The sequence below is a fragment of the Euprymna scolopes genome, chromosome 35 (assembly GCF_053919585.1).
Source record: "Euprymna scolopes isolate OS-2025 chromosome 35, ASM5391958v1, whole genome shotgun sequence".
Classification (NCBI taxonomy): Eukaryota; Metazoa; Mollusca; class Cephalopoda; order Sepiida; family Sepiolidae; genus Euprymna; species Euprymna scolopes.
In genome coordinates this window covers 51,703,378-51,727,306 of record NC_136516.1, presented here as the reverse complement: position 1 = coordinate 51,727,306, position 23,929 = coordinate 51,703,378, and the positions used below count along the sequence as shown (strand labels likewise).

Sequence of the window (23,929 nt, the reverse complement as noted above, 5' to 3'; positions counted from 1 at the left end):
TATATATATATGTATATATACACTATATATATATATATGTATATATACACTATATATATATATATATATGTATATATACACTATATATATATATATGTATATATACACTATATATATATATATATGTATATATACACTATATATATATATATGTATATATACACTATATATATATATATGTATATATACACTATATATATATATATGTATATATACACTATATATATATATGTATATATACACTATATATATATATGTATATATACACTATATATATATATATGTATATATGTATATATACACTATATATATATATATGTATATATACACTATATATATATATATGTATATATACACTATATATATATATATATGTATATATACACTATATATATATATATATGTATATATACACTATATATATATATATATATATATATATATGTATATATACACTATATATATATGTATATATACACTATATATATATATATATATATATATGTATATATACACTATATATATATATATATACTCCCATAAATTTGGTGTTTGTATTGATATTCATATTTAAAACATTTTTTCCTATTTATTCCAAAAGAAAATGCAACTTTGTTATATATGGGTCGCGAAATTGCATTCATCTGCAAAAGATCTTGTTAATTTGCATATTTTTTTATAAAATTCATTATAATTAATTCCCTATCAGTTTTTTTTCGGTTTTCTTATGGGATGATCATATTTAGTTAACTATTACGTGTAATTATTTTCATCCATATATTCTACATGATTTATACTTGCGTAATATTTGCGTAACTACAAGTCTCTTTCTTATATATATTAATGCCTATCTGTATTCGTTTAAAAAGTTTTGCCTAGCAAACACCCCTGTCAGATTTTGGTCTACAGACACGAAACTTAATATATAGGGTATTCGAACCCATGCAAAATTTCATATTTGGGCTTTATCCGGGGAGCGGTGCAAAAGTGTGATGATTAAAAAGATGGAATTTTCCAGGCGATGGTCGAACGATGGCATTACGAATATGCATGCGTAACGTAATAGCTACTGGTTCAGTTTTTAATTTTTAGACTTGCAGCAAACATAGCTTAGGTATTAACGTAAAAGAAAAACGTAAACCGTAAGCTAATGGTTTAGTTTTCGATTCTTAACTTTTTAAATCATTACCATATCTTAGGTCTAATATAATATAATGATAAATACGAACCCTGCATTAATCAAAATATCATATTTAAGCATATTTTATGATCGGGCAATACCGGGCGCCCTGCTAGTGCGTGTATATATATATATATATATATATATATATATATATATATATATATACGTATAATTACCGGAACTGGTCTCTTTCATGGTTTGGAATAGAATGTAAAAATTGTATTCTTATTCCCAAAACTGGAAGAAACCAGTTGAAGTCGAAAACAATTATTGCGTTGTATGTGCTAAGTTTTAACATTTTTCTTATGATCAAATACTTTCTCTGCATGTGTAGATTTCACGTAGAAAATACAACGCTTAGTATACATTAATAGCCATTTTATAAATATATTTTTCATTCGGATTGAACCTGTAGTGAGACTTTTACAAATGTATATATTTTATGTTTTTGGGGTATTGCGCAATTTAATCATTGCAATTATCAAGGGAACACTTTTTTATATTCATTTTTTTATATTCATTATTGAAAATAACAAAAAAGTCTGAGGATCGGTTTCGCCATCACTCAACAAGAGCTTTACTGTGAGATTTTATTAAAGTGGGGGAAAAATGGGTGGAACTATGTATATTTCCAAAAAAAAACAAAAAAAAACGGCGTTGTGGTATATATACAATGGAGGAATATTTTAGAGCCTATACATGCCCAAACCTAAGAGACACTCCCTTCTTTTTGCAAATAGGGTTTCAACAATGACGTTCGCAATCATATTGTTTTTTTAGTAATTGCAACTGTCTGTAGTTTATCTTCGAGCATGCGAAATAGGTATGGAGACGAATACCTGCCCCGAGACGTGTAAAATTCATTTTCCGTGCAGTTTTGTACCATTTTTCCGTTTTCTGATGAGTACCGAAATTAACAAAAAATGCTACTAAACTTATATCTAGAATCCTTAATCACATTTTGAATAAAATCTATTACACGTTTGGTTCTTCATATCATTTTTGGATTCTTCGGACCACTGTTTTCATTTTAAGTGTCATGTTGACAACGTTTTCGTCGATATAATCTCCGACCTTCTTCATGTGTATCTTGTCGAACTCGGGGAATGTTTCTGTCGAACTCTGGAATTTGGATGTAATTTCATGGATAGACAGAAATATTCCTAAGTTTGACAAGATAAACCTGAAGAAAGACGGAGGTTACATCGACCAAAACGTTTTGCAAATGCCCCTCAAGATGAGAACAGTAGTCCGAAGAAATCCAAATAACAGGAATAACGAATCCTCATCTAAAAAATTCGGAAATGTAAGAAATGTTTTGTTATTTTAGAAATGTTAAAAAATATAATGCCTAGACTGAAAGGGTTCTTAATAAAAAAAATAATAATAAATGTCAGAACATAGGTCAATTATTGTTTAATGTCTACAGATCTAATTTAATGCAAATCTGAAATATTTGAATTTTTAAATTAAATGTTGTGCCCATATTATGGACCCTAAAAATACTTTAAATACCCCAAATATGTAAACTTCGAAGGATATTAACTAATTGAATAATTGCTATATTTCACAAAAACACAAAAATCGAAGACATTTGTATATTCATGAATGTCTTTCTTTCGCCCTCTTTTTTCTCCCCGTACATAAAACTACAAACAAATATAACTAACATAACCTACCCTTACGCCTACCAGCTATACTCTAATAGTCATCGTCGCCTTATGAGTTTAGGAGCGAAATATGCAAAAAAAATAGATTAACATGACAACATGCTTACATTTAGAGATATGGCAAGCATTTGCGATCACCACGAATACGCAAACAATCATTCATAAAATCTGTTGTAGAAGTGAAACGAGTTGATGCATTTTTACAAAGATTTGATCCGTTGTTCTTATTGACTTGCTTCCCCTCGAAGGGAGTTAGGCACAAGATTGATTTTTAAATGAAGGTAAAATTCACCTCCCCAAAATGTGGCACTCTGGATTGGAACAGAAATTAAAATTCTATCTGTTTAGAAGGAGGGATTGCCCAAGAACAGAAAAGATTTAATGTCATATTAGAACAGATACTACACTTTTATCTCGTGTTTCATATAAATAAGTAAGTCTTCAGTTTTGCAACGAAAAATGTAGATTTTGTAAACTATTGCCACTTTTGTTTGCAGGGTTGTTAATAGTATCGACGGGCGAACAATATGAAAATCTGACTCCGTTGCGTTTCCACTTTGCATGTCATGTAACTTGTTGAAAAGTTATAGAAAAAAAAAAACTAAGGAATACCGGAAAAGGAAAAACAATGGGGAAATATATAACACATCCGAGTAAAAAAAATATTGTCGAAATGAAACCTCGACTGTTATCATCTAGCTTATGATATTCTTAGCTTAGCAAAGACTTGCATGAAAAGTCTATCCATTCGGCCCAATAATTTTCAAGCATGTGTACATTATATATATATATATAGCGTGTTTACCATACAAACATTATTGGTTACATATGTGCATACATGTTTCAGTCGAATCACAATTGAAGGATACCACTTCATCAGACCAAAAAAGGAGCGATGTTGAAACCTTTCCTTTTTAGGTCTGATGAAGGGGTATACTTGAATTGTGATTCCACTGAAACATGTATGCACATATGTAGCCAATAATATTTGCATAATAAACAGACTATATACTAGCTCTGTCTTGCATTGTGCACTTTAATAATCATGCGAGTTTCATTGGATTTACATCTGGGAAACCGATCGATACCACCATTATATATATATATATATATATATATATATATATATATATATGCGTGTGTGTGTGTACGTTTGTATATGTAATTTTATTTAATTCCTATACGTTAGGATGGTTGAATCTATACGGAATATAAACAAGCGATGATCGATCAGATAGATGAAACCCAGGTACCCCCTACAATGAAAATACTAATAACATTTCAATAAAAGAATTATTGGCTCGTGCACTGGATTTTAACCTATATATATATATATATATATATATATATATATATATATATATTGTAATGTCACAAATCTAAAATAAGATTGTTTAAAACTCAGTACATCCACAATGGCGCAATGGATAATGGTGTTTATTACAATCAATTCTAAGTCAATTCTCCAGTCAAGAAGAACAAAAAAATGGAACATCTGTATGGGGTCAGGTCTGACGGGATAAGAACAGTCTACCCCGTCTGTCCAATCAAGAATTATATCGCTTTTGAAGAGACTTCCATAAAGATACTTTCTTTGGCAGGCGATAATTAACGTTTCGATAGCGTTGGGTTAGTTAAAATTCTTTATTAAATTTCTCATGTGACATGATTGCAACGAGGTTAACTTAGATATCATTTTCAAACAAGTAGCAAATATTTTGTACAACTGGTGATCTTCCCGAAACTCTTTCAGGTCTACGATTCCATAAAGACGTTTTGTTCAGACATTTCATACTTGACATGCGAAATAAACAAATATGAATCTTTTACGGAAAACATTCCTACGGCACACAAACACATACACCCGTGTGTGTGTGTGTGTGTGCGTGTGTGTGTGAGAGAGAGAGCCTCATGTTTATATAAATATAAGAAAATAACGTACGAACGAGGCAAGAGATAAATATAGCATATACAAGCCTACGTGAGTCAGGACATAGATATTTTATTTTTATGTAGATATTTTTTATTCAGTAACAAGGCCTGCGTTATCTAAATTAACGCAATAACATACACATTTATATATGTTTGTGTGTACGTTACATGAGGGTGTTTCACTTTATTCGGTTTGTCATATATATATATATATATATATATATATATATATATATGATGTAAATTTCCAGGTTAATATTTTCCAGAGGTAAAATAACCAATTAAGTTTTAAGGAGGTTTATAAAAGAGTTTTCAATACTGAAGTGGTTTAAGATATACACTTTTTGTTTTACATAAGTATTAATATGTCGCTACACATTCCTGACGGTGTTTCTCGGTCAGCAAGTTACAAGTAACTACAGAGCTGTTTAGGCGATATTGCTCATACAAAAGTTTAGTCGGTAATCACTCCAGAAGGCTTTAGTTACTTGTAACTGGCTGATCGAAACATGTTCATGAATGTGTAGCGATATATTAATGCTCATGTATAATATATAAAAAGTATATATATATATATATATATATATATATATATATATAAAATCTCGATTCCATCAGGTATTTTAGTAATTCATATCATAAGCACCAGGTAATGACATTGTTTTTTTCTGAAAACAAAATCCTTTTTGTACAACCATATAGATACATACACACATGCAAATAACTATGTTTTAAAAATGTTTTTTGACGTTTAGCTATATATAAAACGGCATTATTTTTGCATCAACCTAATAGTTGTATGTGTGCGACATTTTCTCTCACTTTCTCTCTATATACACACACACACACATATATAAGTTGCTGTTTCGTGCGTATACGCCCTACCGAACTGAAAAGCATTTTCCGTGTGAGAACATATATATATATATATATATATATAGTATTTATAGATTACAAGCAAAGTTTTTCATACTTAAATATCGGTGTAATTATTACACTGGGCTGTACAATTTTATATGTCGAAATGTATTTGTATAGCAACTTACATATTTCTATAAATTTACGACTGAAGTCATATTGATAAAATAATATGCAAGTCTGAACCTGCACGTTCTAGTTTTTCTGAAAGTGATATGCTGAATAAAATGTGCCAAAGTTCTTGCGCAATTTTTATTTCGCGCAGGTACCCTAATTGGCATAACTCTTACATTATACCGTAAAATATGAAATTATCTAATTATGTATATGTAAAAAAAACTGTGTTGGTTGATATCAAATAGTTATCAAACGACGAAACTTTTCGATGTATCATCTTCCGTGTGAATTTAGAGGCAGATGCTTCAAACAGAAATCGAAAATCAGAACTCTACTGTTTCTTCGCGGATAGTGAGACATTATATATATATATATATATATATATATATATATATTATATATGGAGAGAGAGAAAAAGGCACCGAAGAGCTGTAATACAGTTTGTTTATGACTAATATACGCACTTCGAGTGTTGAGCACTGTGAATAGTGAAATCACGAGTTGCCATTATCGCTAATGCAATTCTCTCCTTAAAGAGAATACAACATTCGTTGATTGCGAGACTCTTTGAGCGGATCGCGCAATTAGAAAAAAAAAAGCTTGAACTGTCGAAAAGAGGGCCGGGTTCGTATCTAAACTTCAAACCCTATCATGCCTACTTACAGTGAAGAGCTGTGATAAAGCAAATTGTCTATATGCGGATGACCCTCTTTTTACATATAGGTATACACACCATGTACTAACTAGGGTCAATAATATTGGCACATAGATACAATAGGACTGTTAAGAAATATGCATATACACCCTCGAATATTCATCGATATATATAATATATATAATATATATTATATATACCGATTTTCAGTATTTACTGCAACAGTACTTAATACGTGAGTAGACCTAGATAGTAAAAATATACTTAGGCAATTAAGTTACACAGAGGCTCCTGCATTTCATTCATCGTAAGCCTATGTAGCTTAATTGCCATAAATGTATTTTCATGTTTCATATAGATATATTATTAAATCCATACTGCAATTTCGTGGCTCATCTTATCCTGAAAAGTATAAAAAGCGCAGAAACTCATTATAATACGATCTGATGGTTTTTAATCAAATTGTAGATAAGCAAGAAATTAAAATAATTTTTATATTAATACGATAGTGCGTTATTTATTTATTTCCTGACCTTCGAGTCGCTTAATTGTTATGGACTTTCTTTTCTTGTAAAAAAAATAATAATTTTACCAAGAATTCGAGTTTTTGTTTCGGATCGATTATAACTGATGGCACTCCAGTAATATATATTTATAAATAATTTTATCCAGAATTCTTCATTAGTTTTGGTTTCGGTTTCGAGTATGGTTGAAGGAACTCAAATTATATATATATATATATATATATATATATATATATATATATATATATTAAGATTTGGTTTCGATTTAAGCTGATGCACCCAAGTTATATGGATATATTTTTGCGATTTTTGAAATCGCAACTTTATAAAATATTAAAATCGATAAACCTTATAATAATATATACGAAATCTACAATAATTAAAATATCATATTTAAGCGTCCCTGCTAGCTTAGATTACCACTTTTGCAGTTTGAACAAAAGACCTACAATAATATCAGAGCGTCTCGGTTTACGCTGAACATCTACAGAATGTCAACATCAGTATATTACAGATGAATCAGTCCCTTGGGGAGTTTCCCCGGGCCCCGCTAGTTAGAATTTTATAATAATAATAATATCTTAAAAAATACATGAATGTGACCTCTTCTGTTTTGATTTGGTTTGATTCCGTTTTCTAGAATTGGTTTTACGTGTTATTCTCATATACTATGACTTTACAAGTAGACAGAGTTCCTCGTCTCTAACGTGAGTGTGTTTACAATTGCAACTAATTTTAACAATGGCCATGTTAATCAAAGTATATGCCCATGAAAAAACATAATGAATTCCAATTTGAATTTCCAACAAATTCTGGGGTCTTGGCGATTTTATTATTTCTTAATAATATTGTCCATTTTTATTAATGTAAAATAATTCTATGGAAATTATAAAGTTGTTGTTATATAATTAGTCTGATGATTTACCTCGGGAATTAAACACAAAGATTTCTCTATACGTAAAGGTCTATATGTATATTTGTATATTATTACTAAGCTCTACTTATGCAGCGAGCTCGGTTGAAATAACTGCTATACAATCTACGTGTAACATTTTATTTCATATATATATATATATATATATATATATATGCAACAGAGAAAAATAGGCTAATATATATTGTAGTCGTTTCTTTACTACATTCTGAGGTTTTATTTTTCTTTCTCCAGTTTATTTTTTATTTTTTTTGTTCCTTTAACTTTTCACCTGATGATAGTTCGACAAAGAATCGAAAACGTTAATAACACATACCTAACATTCATCTTTTGTCTAATCTTTTTAACATGAAATGATCATTTGTAAATTATAATAAAAAAGTATAACCGGACGATTTCTGCTCTTTACAATGTTTGTTCATATTAGTAATATAGTTGTAATACGTGTGTGCATAGAGAGAGAGAGAGAGAGAGAGAGAGAGAGAGAGAGATTTAAATATAATAAAAGCTGACTTTCAAAATCTTGGTTAATAAACAATAATATGATAAATGATAATATAATAAATAAGTAATAAACAATAATATAATAAATATATAATGCACATACATATGTGTGTGTGTTTATATAATTGATATATTAAATAGATCTCAAAATGATTACATAGCATATATATATATAATATATATATATATATATATATATATATATATATATATATATGAGTAAAAGATGGTCACACACTCTTTGAAGAGACTTATTTTTAAAGTAATGAAGAAAAAGAAAAAAAAAATCATGGACCGGACTTTCTACCCTGATGAGGCTATGTTTTAACGAAATATCGGACTTACAAAAAAAAAAAAATCAGTAAATAAAAATAATTTTATTAATATATTCGACACTTCAAAGTTTTCAAATTTCCCATTTTTATATATATATATATATATATATATATATATATATATATGCTGTGCTTATGTACATCTATTCTCCATATCAATTTAAAGGTGCCCACTTTAATTTAGTTTAACCATAATCATATTTACGTGAATCAAATATATATATATATATATATATATATATATATATATATATATATATATATATATATATATTAGTGTTGAGACGATTGATCGGAATCGAGGATCGGAAAAATCAGAAGATTTCCGGGTATACTATCGGAATCGGAAAATTGATGCCTATTTTCTGATATCAAAACTATTATTTGAATTGTCTTTTTCATTTGGTTTTGTTTAAAGTAAGATCTTCCATTGCTGTTAATAATGATGAAATAATAAATATTTATTATTTTATCATTATTAGCAGCAATGGAAGATTTTAAAATTACCAGTAAAACTAAAATCGATAGATCATCCGCCACAAGTGTATTTTGACGTTTAGGAAAATATCTACATATTTAACATGTGTTTTTTACGGAAATCGGGAAAAATAACAATCTTATAGTTAAATAATTAGAGATTTATAAAGAATCGGAATCGGGGAAATATATTGGAATATATATATATATATATATATATATATATATATATTGTACGTGTGATTAAGAAACTGACGAATCCGAATTACTTTATCTTGTGATTTTTTTTTTTTTTTTCAAATTAAAATAACATTTTATTTTGTTTGATCTTACAACCTAATATCTTGTTAATTTGTTCTGTGTCCCCTGAAACGGTGCTAATTAAATTAAATAGGTTCGGTTTCTAAGTCACTCAACATTTTTAATATTTAAGACACGAATGCTTAACACATGTCGGAGAAGGAAAAACGGCGTCAAATTCTGTTTTTAATTTTGAGAAAAAAATCTTCACTTTTCAGTTGAATACGAATTCAAAGTTTCATCATTTTGTCTACAAACATAAGGCAACAGAAATCCTCGACAGTGTGTTAAAAATTATCAGTAAATTTCTTTTTTATTTTAGTTTTCATTTTATTCGAATAACGATTCGATATAATTTATAATATTTCAAGCAAAATATAACCCAATTAAAAATATATTTAAAAACATCTTATTTCCGATTTTAAAACGTGTTTTTGTCGTATATCCAGAAGCTCTAAATTATAGCAAAATGTCATATAAGCAAATGCCGCTCATGAGAAATTCAGTTAGAGATTGCGCAACTTTTGCTCCATTGTTTACCCCTCCTGGCATTGTCACCTTTTTAGTAGGAATCCATTTACTCAAGAGACAGAAGAATTTCGATAGATACTGATATATTTCGATTTTTTTTTAGGTATTACGTGTTAATATTTTTTATATAAAGTTTCCCCAGATTCGGGGGAAATTATTTTATACTTGAAAGAATTGATAAAAATACAACAGAAACGAGTTTATATAAATTAGCATAGCCTGCGTTTTCACCCTCAAGCATAGATTATAAAAATGAATTTAAAAAGGTAATATATAGCTCTTCTATTTACAGCATATATACTTTAATTACAGAAATTGATATGGATAGAAAATATCAGCATACCTATTATGTTTGCGACGCATCAAATTAATTTTACAACGACTAATGAAGAAATTTAATATTAAATATCAAATCTCGTAACCAATATGAAAAATAAATATTGAAATTGTATTGCCAATTTTGTTTTCATTTACAAGACAAAATATTTATTTACCAAGTATTCTGATTAGTGTAAATTTTTTATGACTTTAAAAAAATTACGTACAGTGTAACAGTTGAAATAGACACAAATTGTTCAATTCGTTCCACAAAGTATGCTTGAATAATGTTTGCGTTGTTGCTACTTTTATTTGAATCTTTAAAAACAAAACGGACATGCTTTGCCTTATGGAGATGTAGCTTTTCAAAGCTGACGATATGCCGCTTGTGTACGTGTATTTTTTGTATATGTATATATATATATATATATATATATATATATATATATTCCAAAACATTTAATGATAATAAATTTCAACTGTATCTCTCGTAATTGACGGTAGCCTAAGGGTTTGGGTCCTTGCTAATGAAGCCAGACACGACTTCTGTTGCCGGGGTTTGAATCTCTCGACTGGCGTTAATCGTGACACCCTGACTGATGATTCCCGAAAGGATGAAACACTAGTGTCTCTAGGTATTTAAGAATTATTAGAGTAAATAATAATAATAATAATAATAATATATATATATATATATATATATATATATATATATATATATATTTTCTTTTACATACGAAAGAATATTAATATTTACATTTTTTTTCTATTTATATGCTGACGTGTAGAAATGCAAACTGTCTGAAATATTACGTCCAGCATATAAATAGAAAACATATAAATATTAATATTCTTTCGTATGTAAAAGAAAATGTTATATATATAATATATATATATATATATATATACATGAGAGAGAGAGAGAGAAAAATGAACGATTATTTATATCCTTTGCAAGCATCAGTGTACGAAGCGATAATTACTGCTGGTCGAGAGATTCAACCTTATTTACATAGACACCTTTGCATTCGTAGACCAGCATATTTACTTAAAGGTTACCTGCAATTAACACAAGAATGGAACGAAATTATATATAATCTTGACTTATTGTAGCACTTGTCAATAACATTTTCCGAGAAGTCAAAGATATATCTGAAGAAGAATTGAGCGCATTATATATACTATATATATATATATATATATATATATATATATATATATATATATATATATATAAATATATATATATATCTAACGTCTTGATTCTGTTTTGCAATTCGTATATATTTATTAATATCTTATAATCTCGTTTATTACTTGTTTTTACTTCTACTTACATCAAGCAAGACATACTGCCACAGAAGCTTATTAGGAAGACCATCTATTGGGGGGCATTGATCAGCAGGATTGCATTTTGATGGGACTTAGATATAAGTACAAGTTGACGCTAAAAATTCATGGTTCGCTAGCATTGATAGGTAAATATATTCTAGACGAAAGAACTCCCTCGACCCAAAAACCTAGAAAAAATATTCAAGACCTCGCGTCTTCTTATATTCAAGGTGTCATGTGTCTTATATATTTTTTACCAGATTATTTGCATGAATTTGAAAAAAAAAATTACGAAAAAAAAAAACAAAAAAACAAACGATACAATCGAAAAAAACATATCTTTCTTTCTCTTATATACACATAAATACACACCCACCCCACATGCGTGCATGCATTATATATGAATGTATATATGCATATGTATATAGGTGTATGTATATGTATATATGCATATGTATATAGGTGTATGTATATGTATATATGCATATGTATATAGGTGTATGTATATGTATATATGCATATGTATATAGGTGTATGTATATATGCATATGTATATAGGTGTATGTATATATGCATATGTATATAGGTGTATGTATATATGCATATGTATATAGGTGTATGTATATGTATATATATATAATTAGTTTATAGAATAGGGAATAAACGAGACAACATACTAGTAGGGAGACAAACGCATCACATTAAAGATGAACCACAATTTTCGACCATATTCATTGCGTGTAATGAGCATTATAAAACAGAACGCACGCGCGTGAATATATATATACATATATATATATATATATATATATATATAATGTGTGTGTTTGTGTGTTTGTGTACCGAATAAATCACATCTATTTCTCTAATGTTTTGCTTTTCTTTATAAAAATACGCAGCTATACGAAATTATACATTTTCATATATATATTGACATTTTAATTAAATCTGATCCTTAATATAAAATTCTATAACTGTTGAACTGAAAATCACTTGTATAGACATGATAAGTTTATAAAGGTCATATAGTTTTAAAGCATATATATATATATATATATATATATATATATACGCACATAGATATATATGTATATATATATATATATACGCACATAGATATATAAATACGCACATATATATATATATACGCACATAGATATATATATATATATACGCACATATATATATACGAACATATATATACGCACACATATATATAACGCATGTATATATATATATAACGCACATAGATATATATATATATAACGCACATAGATATATATATATAACGCACATAGATATATATATATATATATAACGCACATATATATATATAACGCACATAGATAGATATATATATAACGCACATAGACATATATATAACGAACATAGATATATATATATATATAACGCATATATATATATAATATATATATATAACGCACATATATATATAACGCACATATATATATATATATAACGCACATAGATATATGTCATATATATATATATATATAACGCACATAGACATATATATAACGCACATAGATATATATATATATAACGCATATATATATATAACGCATATATATATATAACGCACATATATATAACGCACATAGATATATATATATATATATATAAAACGCACATAGATATATATCATGTATATATAACGCACATAGATATATATATATGCATATACGCACATAGATATATTCATATATACGCACATAGATTTATACATATATACGCACATAGATATATACATATATACGCACATAGATATATACATATATACGCACATAGATGTATATATAAGCACACGCACATAGATATATATATAAGCACACGCACATATATAGATATACGCACATAGATATAGATATATATACTCACATAGATATAGATATATATACGCACACATATATATACGCATATATATACGCATATATATATATATAACGCACATAGATATATATATATGTATATACGAACATAGATATATACATATACGAACATATATATAAGCGCACACATATATATAAGCACATATATATACGCATATATATAAGCACATATATATACGCATATATATATACGCGCATATATATATATACATACGCACACATATATATATACGCGCATATATATATATATATATATATATATATATATATATACATACGCACACATATATATATATACGCACATAGATATATATATATATATATACGCACATAGATATATATATAACATATATATACGCACATCGATACGTATATATAACACACACACACATATATGTGTGTGTATGTATGTATGTATGTATATATATATATATATATATATATATATATATACACGTATATGTATCACTGAATTACGTGCTCTCAAATACATCTCTAGTAATAGAAGCATAGTATAATACTGCATAAAACTTTTGTTTTTACTATTTTAAATTAATGCAAAATGTATCCGTTTTACACTCAAATTAATTTACAATGTACTGATGGAAAAAGTCTTCCGAAAATTCCCATTCCATTTCCCCCCGCCAAAAGCATAAAAATATATTAATCCGTATATTGTTAATATTATTATCTCATAGGTCAAATAATCCTTAAAATATAGATTATCAATCCTGTCAAAATCGCTAAACATTAAAATGTGTGTCTTATGTCTTTCTTCCTCCTCTTAAAAGAAAATATGAAGGGAAGGACTTGATTCATAAAAGTTTATTTTTTAAATTTTTTCATGTTTATTGTTAATCTGAAATTTTATTTTGTTAATATTTGTTGACGAAAATTTCGGAAAAAATAGCTTGTTTTATTACGGTAACTCGACAGGATTCGAACCTGTGCCTCGAATGAGACATTTGAGATATACACGTAAACGTGTGACATAAATAAACCCCTGTTCCAACATTAACCCGTTCGTCGTTGTTCAGTTAAAGACTCGCGCTAACTCATGGCGTAGGCTCGTTGGAGCAGAGGTTAAAACCCTGTTGACGGGTATGAATTATGTGATAACGATTTCATGTTTGATTGCCCAAACTCCGAGATATTTACACAAACTATGCGAATTAAATGTTCATCTCGTTAAAAACATTCTATTTTTTTAATGATTCAAGATATATACACCTATGCACATGCGTACACATATGCACAGAAAAAAACACTTTGAAAAAAGTATTTAATAAAAACATATTTATTGAAAAAGATCATACACTCACACACACACATTACACGTAAAATTTAAGCACACCATATTTTGTTGCTTATTTCCACCTCTTAGAAATATACAAACACTCTTCCTGTCCGTAATTCATATCATGATCTTTTAGATATGATTGTTTAAAGATCTGCCTTGCTTCCAAGTGAAACATCCTCGTATATAATCCGTTTCATAAACAATAAAAACGGATTAATTTTCTTTTTTCAATATTTATTTTATGCCATTGGCTTTTCATAAGAACTCGAAAATGACCAGGAATTACTTTTCTTGACTGAGAGCCAACGTAACGAAGCCTTAACCTAGCGCGAACATTGCTCATCTTTTTTAAGCAAAAACTTATAATGCCATATATATATATATATATATATATATATATATATATATATATATATATATATATATAATGTGTGTGTGTGTGCGTGTAATGTTATCAAAGAGTAAATCTTATTCTAAGGAAAACTTATCAACATAATGAAAGCTCAACACTATTGGGGGGGGGGCACTTTTATTATATATGTATTATTGAGTTATGTAAATATAAGAAAAGTTATCTATCCAGAATAGTCCGCGTGTCATTCTCGCACGGAATCGTCGGGCTAAAAAGCATTTCGATTCTACGCGCGAAATATTCTGTGTAGCCCAATTGTCAGTTATTTTCATAAGTTACTAGTTAGTAGTAACGTACTGGTCATTATTGAAATAAATGCTGAAAACTAACTATATCTACATGTATGTGCATACGTAAAAACTCATATATTATGGTTTAGTGTGATACAAAATTGTCCAAAGAATGGTTCAATTATGAAATAATTTAAATAGTATAATATTCATATATCAATTGTGTTACAAAATATCAGCTCTCTCTTCATCACTCTCTCTCTCTCTCTCTCTCTCTCTCTCTATATATATATATATATATATATATATATATATATATATATATGTATGGACGTGTGTGTGTGTATAGTGTGTGATTAAAAAAAAAACGCTTATTTACAACGAGGAAAGACCGCGCAACATATATATATATATATCTGTGTGTGTGTCTAAACATCACCCCCATGATTTGAAACCCGATCTTCAGGTCACCTCAAATCATGAATAAGTGGCGCCGTTTTTCAGATCATATCAACTAACAAAGCCGCTACTAGGAGTGGGAGAAATTATATTGTTCAAATTTAATTTCTTGATTTTTTTACAAAGACTGTACAGTATTTGATTACACGCACACACACACACATATGTACTACGATTTTTTTTTATTTTAAGTTGCTATATTTATAACCACTTCAACCATTTATACGCAAAAAAAAATTACGTAGGAATGTGTATGCCTTTAACCAATATGATGCTCACATTTTTAAACTAGAATTTTTTGTATATAATTACGTAGTTAAATGAGATTTTATTCAAATATAAGTTTAGCATCGTCTCGGAAACGATCGTACATTGACGTATCTTTATGTTATGTTCTTGGCGTCCAAATAAACTGTTTCCATGAATCCATAATACCATTTCTTATATATATATATATATATATATATATATATATTTCCACGGTCAAACAAGCTGCGACGGTGTTTTGCTGTGGAAATATATATTATCTTTAACATCTGAAAATTATACATATGTGTCTGGATTACACATTGAGTATAAAATTATTACTTCACTTTAAAAAATGGCATGGTGTTCAGTTGAAATCCTTAAGTTTTTGTAAAGTTCTAACGGCTATTCTGTTACTACTATGACATAAAATAGCTGATGAAATTCTTAAAATTACTACATAGGTTCCAACACACACACACACACACACACACACACACACACACACATATATATATATAATCATTCTGAACGAATTGTTAGTTTAACTGTCCGACTATGAACGTCGTCATATTCAGTTGAACATCCGTTTTACAGGTAAACCTATGTTGGACGACATGATGTAGAAATTCGCTTCCCAACTGCTCTACCTCTGGTAATTGTTTAAAGTACTTGACCTAAAATGTAGCTTGCTTTGAAAGTCAGTCCCTTAGTTGATCCAATGTTTTATAGGATGGATTACATTGCTAACGCCACCCCAGTTTGATGATGGGACCAGTGTTTTTCTAGGTGATTAAAGCCATCTTTAAAATATCGTCGTATATATATATATATATATATATATATATATATATATATATATATATATATATATATATATATATATATATATATAAATGAATTCCAAGGCTGCTATATAAATATCGGTTGAGATGATAATAACATTGTCAATAGAAATACGGAATAGTGTGTTTTTGTCTTATTAGCACTTTCCTCTTGTTTGTAATATATATATATATATATATATATATAAAGGATTCTGTTCTAAAGTGAATTACCAATCATTTGAGATTTTGAACGCAGCTGTTCGGCGAAACACGACCTTAATTCATGCTCCTCGGGATTTTGTGAAAATGGAACAATTAATATTTGCAAAATTCCTGTTCATTTGGATTATTTTAGAGAGCATAGCACGAGAAAATCTTCCATTAGAAATTTTCAATTTATTAGTTTAGCATTGAATATGATCCATTGACATTAATCAAGATTCCACCAATTTAATTCTCTCTTTATATCCCCTTGAGCGGAAGCCTTACATTTTACACATTTTCTCATGTATTGGATTTTGATCCAAATTAAAAATTCTAAACATAAGGTTTAGTAGCGTTAGATTTTCATTTTGGTTTTTCTAATGCCGCATGAAGTTATAGAAAGTTATCTTATGTTCGGGGTAATTTTTTAGTGTGTGTGTGTGTGCGTTCTGCAAAGAATGACCACCCGTCCGAAGCTGCCTTCTCGATCAGATTTTCCGCATTTTGTTTTCGTGATTGCCTCACCAGGTTTTAAAATGTCGTCTTTTATTTAAATGCTATTAGTTAGACACACCTGCATAAATTAAGCGCCCAATGACCATGGCTCCACGATAGGCACCTCACTTCCACCTTTCTATCAGTAAAGCTATGCGTGTGTAAAAATGAAGTGTGTGTGTGTGGGGGGGGGTAACTGAAAGATTTTTTCTTAGCGTTATTTTCTGATTTTATGTATTATATTTTCTGTGCTTATTTATTTAGTATAATGGTTTATGTACATGGAGGTCTTGATTTTATATATATATATATATATATATATATATATATATATATACACACACACACACATTTTTTCATGTCTTATAAGGACTCCGATTGAATCTCTCTAATGAATTTCGCAGCCCGAATAATATAAAAAAAATTTCCAGACGTTCGGGGAAACAAGTGACAATACTTCTTCATCTTAAATTTTATCTATCTTAAGTTAGACTTGTTTAGGTTATCTGCGTACTTTCCAGGTCGTCCTTTTGTTTTCACCTCCCCCTTTTGGATGCTTAGATTTATTAGCTCTACACTCGTATTGAGAACTTTTGAAGAAATATTGGTTTAATCTCCGGTTAACTACGTACTGTAACTAAGATAATCAATATATATATATATATATATATATATATATATATATATATATATATATATATATATATACACGTATGTGTGTGTTATTTGTTTTGGTTTTTGCGATACGTTTTGAATGAATTCAATTATTTACGAAAGTGCATTTTTACCTAAATGCGAGTTGGGAATAATTTTCCCTTTAACCAATTTGTTACTCCCATATGGAGAACCGCATATATAGTGCTTTTAAAATATATTTTTAATATATATATATAGTGTGTGTGTGTGTGTGCGCGCGCGCGAGAAAAAGAAATTGAAACTAAGCTAAAATTTACAATTTGAAATTTATTATTCGGCAGTATACTCAGAAAACAATTTTTAATTTACTTGTAAATTTTAATTTAGTTTTAATTTTTTCCCTCTTATAACAAGCTCTACTCTCTATTGCGTTCGTATTGAGCTTCCTTATTTGGTTGGGATTACTATATCAATATATATTAAACTGAAGTTTACTATTGCTTGTATCAGGTAAACACCTCATTCACTTTGCCTTTATTTTATTTCTCATATGTGTGTGAATATCTCTCTCTCTCTCTCTCTCATATATATATATATATATATATATATATATATATATTAGATATTTTTGTAATTTATATATATATATGAGATATTTTTGTAATTTATATATATATATATATATGAGATATTTTTGTAATTTATATATATATATATTAGATATTCTTGTAATTTATATATATATATATATTAGATATTTTTGTAATCTATATATATATATTAGATATTTTTGTAATTTATATATATATATATGAGATATTTTTGTAATTTATATATATATGAGATATTTTTGTAATTTATATATATATATGAGATATTTTTGTAATTTATATATATATATATATGAGATATTTTGTAATTTATATATATATATGAGATATTTTTGTAATTTATATATATATTAGATATTTTTGTAATTTATATATATATATATATATATATATATATTAGATATTTTTGTAATTTATATATATATGTATATAGATATTTTTGTAATTTATATATATATATCTATATCTATATAGATAGATATTTTTGTAATTTATATATATATATCTATCTATATAGATAGATATTTTTGTAATTTATATATATGTATACATATATATATATATATATATATAGAGAGAGAGATTTTTGTAATTTATATATATATATGTATACATATATATATATATATAGAGAGAGAGAGAGAGATTTTTGTAATTTATATATATATATATATATATATATATATATATATATATATATATATATCAGGCTTATTAGATAATAATACGATCCAGTAATGCTTGAAACAAAAATAGTTATCAGTAGACCTGTTATATATTTTTGGGCGATTTGGTTTTGAGATCTCGTTAGAGAAAATTGAGGAGGTCGTAGACTTAAACCTCTGCTCATGTATTTTGAAATCTATATCTCTCATAGATGCCGTAAATATCTTGAATTGAACTAGGAATTGTCCGTAAAGGTGACGTAGATATTTTGCCCATCCCCCCCCCTCTCTCTCCGTCTCTTATCTAATGTCTCAATTTTTAATGTTTTTTTTTTCAACTAGAGACCATTAAACAAACTTCTTTACTCCCCCCCCTTCCCTGTACTCCGACACTTCCAAACCACTCCCTTCGCTCGTCCACACATATACACACAATCACACACAAGTCAAACACGCCTTCCCCTTACCCCACACTTTCCTCAGACTCTCCTTCAGCGTAACACACACACACATACACACATGCGTGACCGCGTGCGTGCATACATAGTCTCTTATTCTCCCTCTCTCTCTTTCTCTCTCTCTGGCGCGCGCGCTATCGTTCTTACTCTTTCCTTTTCTCTCTCTCTCTCTCTCTCTCTATCTCTCTCTGCAAATTTAAGAGGTTGCAATGACGCTGTTTATTGCGTTGTATAATTTATGATGAGCCGAGATGAAGATGGCATTTGTCGAGGGTCGAACATACAAAACAACGCCAATTGGCGACTTCAGACAGTTCACCGACGATCCGACTAAAACCTCAAGATGCTCAAATACATGTAACAGCCGCCCCGGTGTACGCACGCACTTACGCACTTACACATCCATCTATCCATCCACACACGTACATATACACACACGCACGCGCGCAACACACATACACACATTTATTTTATCGGTGTAGATAAGTAGGTCCATATAAGGAACCCTATATATATATATATATATATTTCTACACTTATAGATCAATATTGATTATGTGTCCACATATACAGTCTTTAATCGATGACAATTTCGTACATACACACACGTATCTATAAGCAACGCATACATATCTACTGCGCAAATATATACCAGCTATATCATAACAAACTTACCTAATTCATCGATAGTAGATAAATTGTTTAATAATTCTTTTATTAATATTTTTTTTTAATTCAACCCAAATAATCGATATTTGAAAACGATTGTAATAAAAGCCAGCCATCTTCGATTATATTACCTATGACAGCAACGTTTTAAAAACTTAAATAATTGTGTTGTTTCATTTTAATATATACATAAATGTCAGTATATATATATATATATATATATATATATATATATATATATATATATATATATATATATATATATATATATATATATATATATTTTAATTGCCAGGTAGCCGCTAATCAATATTCAGAAAAAAAAAATCGAATGTTCATTTTCAACCCGCCTATTTAATTTTACCCACCCCCACCAGAAAAAAAATGTTGTAAAGGGGAAGTGTTTTGCATAAATTACGTTTGTATGCTTTAGAAGGTACTTGTATCGTACATTTAAACAGCGTAAGCAAGCGGTTCCTTGGAGGATTGCATATCTCTTAGAAATGGGAAGTCTGTTTTACAAAAGAATAAAAAAAAAATAAACAGCATGCTTATTACAATTAAAACAAAGTGACCAATCGGGTTATTCAATTATATTGTCAGTGGTCATATTTTAACTACATAATATATATATATATATATATATATATATATATATATATATATATATATATATAAATATTATTTAATCATTATGTATCATATATTAGCAAAAAAAAAACAAAAAAAAAACATCAAATTTCCTACAAGAGTTTGTGTTACTTTTTTTATTCGAATTCTATCTATTACTGTGTCTCTTGGGAGTGCCCAGGTTTCATCTATCTGGTTATTTTAGCAGAAAATCCGCTTGCGTTTGACTAATGTATTGCATGTTTTGTAGCATGTTTATATAAAAAAAAAATCTTCTGAAAATATGTTAATAATAATTAATATGTATTTGCTGTCAAATTAAAAAGAGTTATGAATTCTGCAAATTTTTTTTGAAAAGAATTAACATGTATGAATATAAAGTGATACATTTACGTGTTTGTTTTCCTTTAATGTCTCCATCTGTTCGCGTACGATTGCTAAGGAAATAGTTTTTGATATGTTAAAAATATTTAATTTTAAATACATTTAAACAAGAGCATATTATTATATTAAAAATGCACCGATAATACACACATGCATAGACATGAATATGAAAGTAAATATAATTTTTGTAGATATATGTATGTGAGGTATTATATATATGCGTGTGTGTGTGAGAATTATATATGTATTATATATAAGTAAAGACACTATATTATATATAAGTAAAAACATATGTGTATATACTTTTGATACATATATATATATATATATATATATAAGTATACATATTTCAAAGCAAACATATGCACATAAGATTAATAAATTCCCGTTTTGCTTCATAAAATATATTATTTAAAATAAGAACTAGAAAAAAAAAACATTAAAAACACTTTAAAAAAAAACATAAAAAAATACGTGTATGATAGAGGTTTAGTCGACCGAGGAAGAAATGGCTTTTGAATAGACAACAAACAAAAACCGTTTCAACCAAACAGGCTCAACTTCATCCGTGGATGGCGACTATGAGCGACCCTCTTCCACCCGAAAGTGCGTTACGCGTCAAAACAGCCGATGATGTCATAATATATATCGATTATTTCTGAGACGAGCAAAAAAAAAAAAAAAATTAAAAAAAAAAAATTGTTATTTTCTTATGTGAACAAGTCACATGGAATTTGATATACGGACTCGATATACGTCTGATTGGTCTCTCTATTACCACGGCAATACCTATGGACATCAACAAGTCACCAGGTATATATAGTCATTGTATATGTATATATTTAAAAAAAAAACCTTACATATACATACGTATGGATGAAAGGCATATTCTCGTAGACACACATACATTTATCTATATAGCTATTTGCATATATATATACATATTCAGAATGTGAGAGATTTTCTCTTTGTTGGCTGTCACGGCTCATGTGAGCTGCGACATTTTTGACCATAGAAATAATTTTTATACATATGTATTAGTAAATTTGGTACACGTTGCTTTTTGTCTCTATTTTTGTAAAATTGTTTTTACGTGTGTTATCCGTATTTGATGGAGCTGTGTGCATTTTTTTTTGTTTACAATTTCTTCAAAGGATGATTTAAAAAGTCGGAAGCTCTAAAACTAAAGTACAATTCCTCATAGCTACATTAACTTTCGAATTCCATATGCAGTTTAATTTGTTTCAATTGTGTGACAAATTCTCAACAGGTGAAATAAACGCAGAATGTATATTTTAAATACACATGCATACATTCAACGTGTGTGTGTGTGATAGGACGTACTAGATTCCTGATTCCGATACAATTACCAAATTCCGATTCTTTATAAATCTTTTAAATAATAAAATAAATAAAAAAATGGTTATCTGGTCCCGATTGCCGTAAAAACACATTTTAAATTGCAGATATTTTCTCGAACGGAAAAAACACACTTGTGAGAAAAGTGGTCTATAGATTTTAGTATGAATTGTAAATCACTAAATGTTTATTTTATTATTACTACCAGCAGTGGAAGATTTTTCTTAAAACAAAATCAATAAAAAATAATAATAATAATAATCAAAGGAATCGTTTTTGGCATCGGAAAATAGGCACACATTTTTCCGATTCCGACACCCCAAAAATTCCGATTATTCCAATCCGATTAATTGTCCAACACACATATATATATATATAACGTACAAACCGTCATTAATATGACCACGTTTTGATTAGTAGTCATTTAAACTAGGACCTATTGAAGCAAACTAAAACATGGCTACGGTGTTCACACACACACACACACACACACACACACACACACATGTATATTGATATGTAATATATTTAATAAGATAAAATGTATTAGAAATATGAACCGAAAACCAATAATCCTTGAAAACTATTAAATTTATATATATCAGACTTCATAGTTGAAGAGCTATGTAGCCGGAAGTGATACCATTAAAATGAGCGACCATTTGTACTTCAAGATATTTTTTCTACATACACTCCAGAATTCT

General features: G+C 28.3%; 1 protein-coding gene across 2 annotated transcripts in view; it reads left to right on the top strand.

Annotated features, from left to right (window-relative positions):
* Positions 1-23,929, top strand: part of LOC145259859 (uncharacterized) — a 215,326-nt gene that overhangs the window by 7,887 nt on the left and 183,510 nt on the right. Inside the window, exon 1 of one of the 2 annotated variants that reach the window (XM_080117706.1) lies at positions 21,128-22,679. The exons of the other annotated variant lie outside the window; for it this stretch is intronic. Within the exon in view, the coding sequence (XP_079973832.1) occupies positions 22,658-22,679 (22 nt within the window). The 5' untranslated portion in view covers positions 21,128-22,657. Of the gene's footprint in view, positions 1-21,127; positions 22,680-23,929 lie in introns of those variants that run through there. 2 annotated transcript variants of the gene reach the window in all.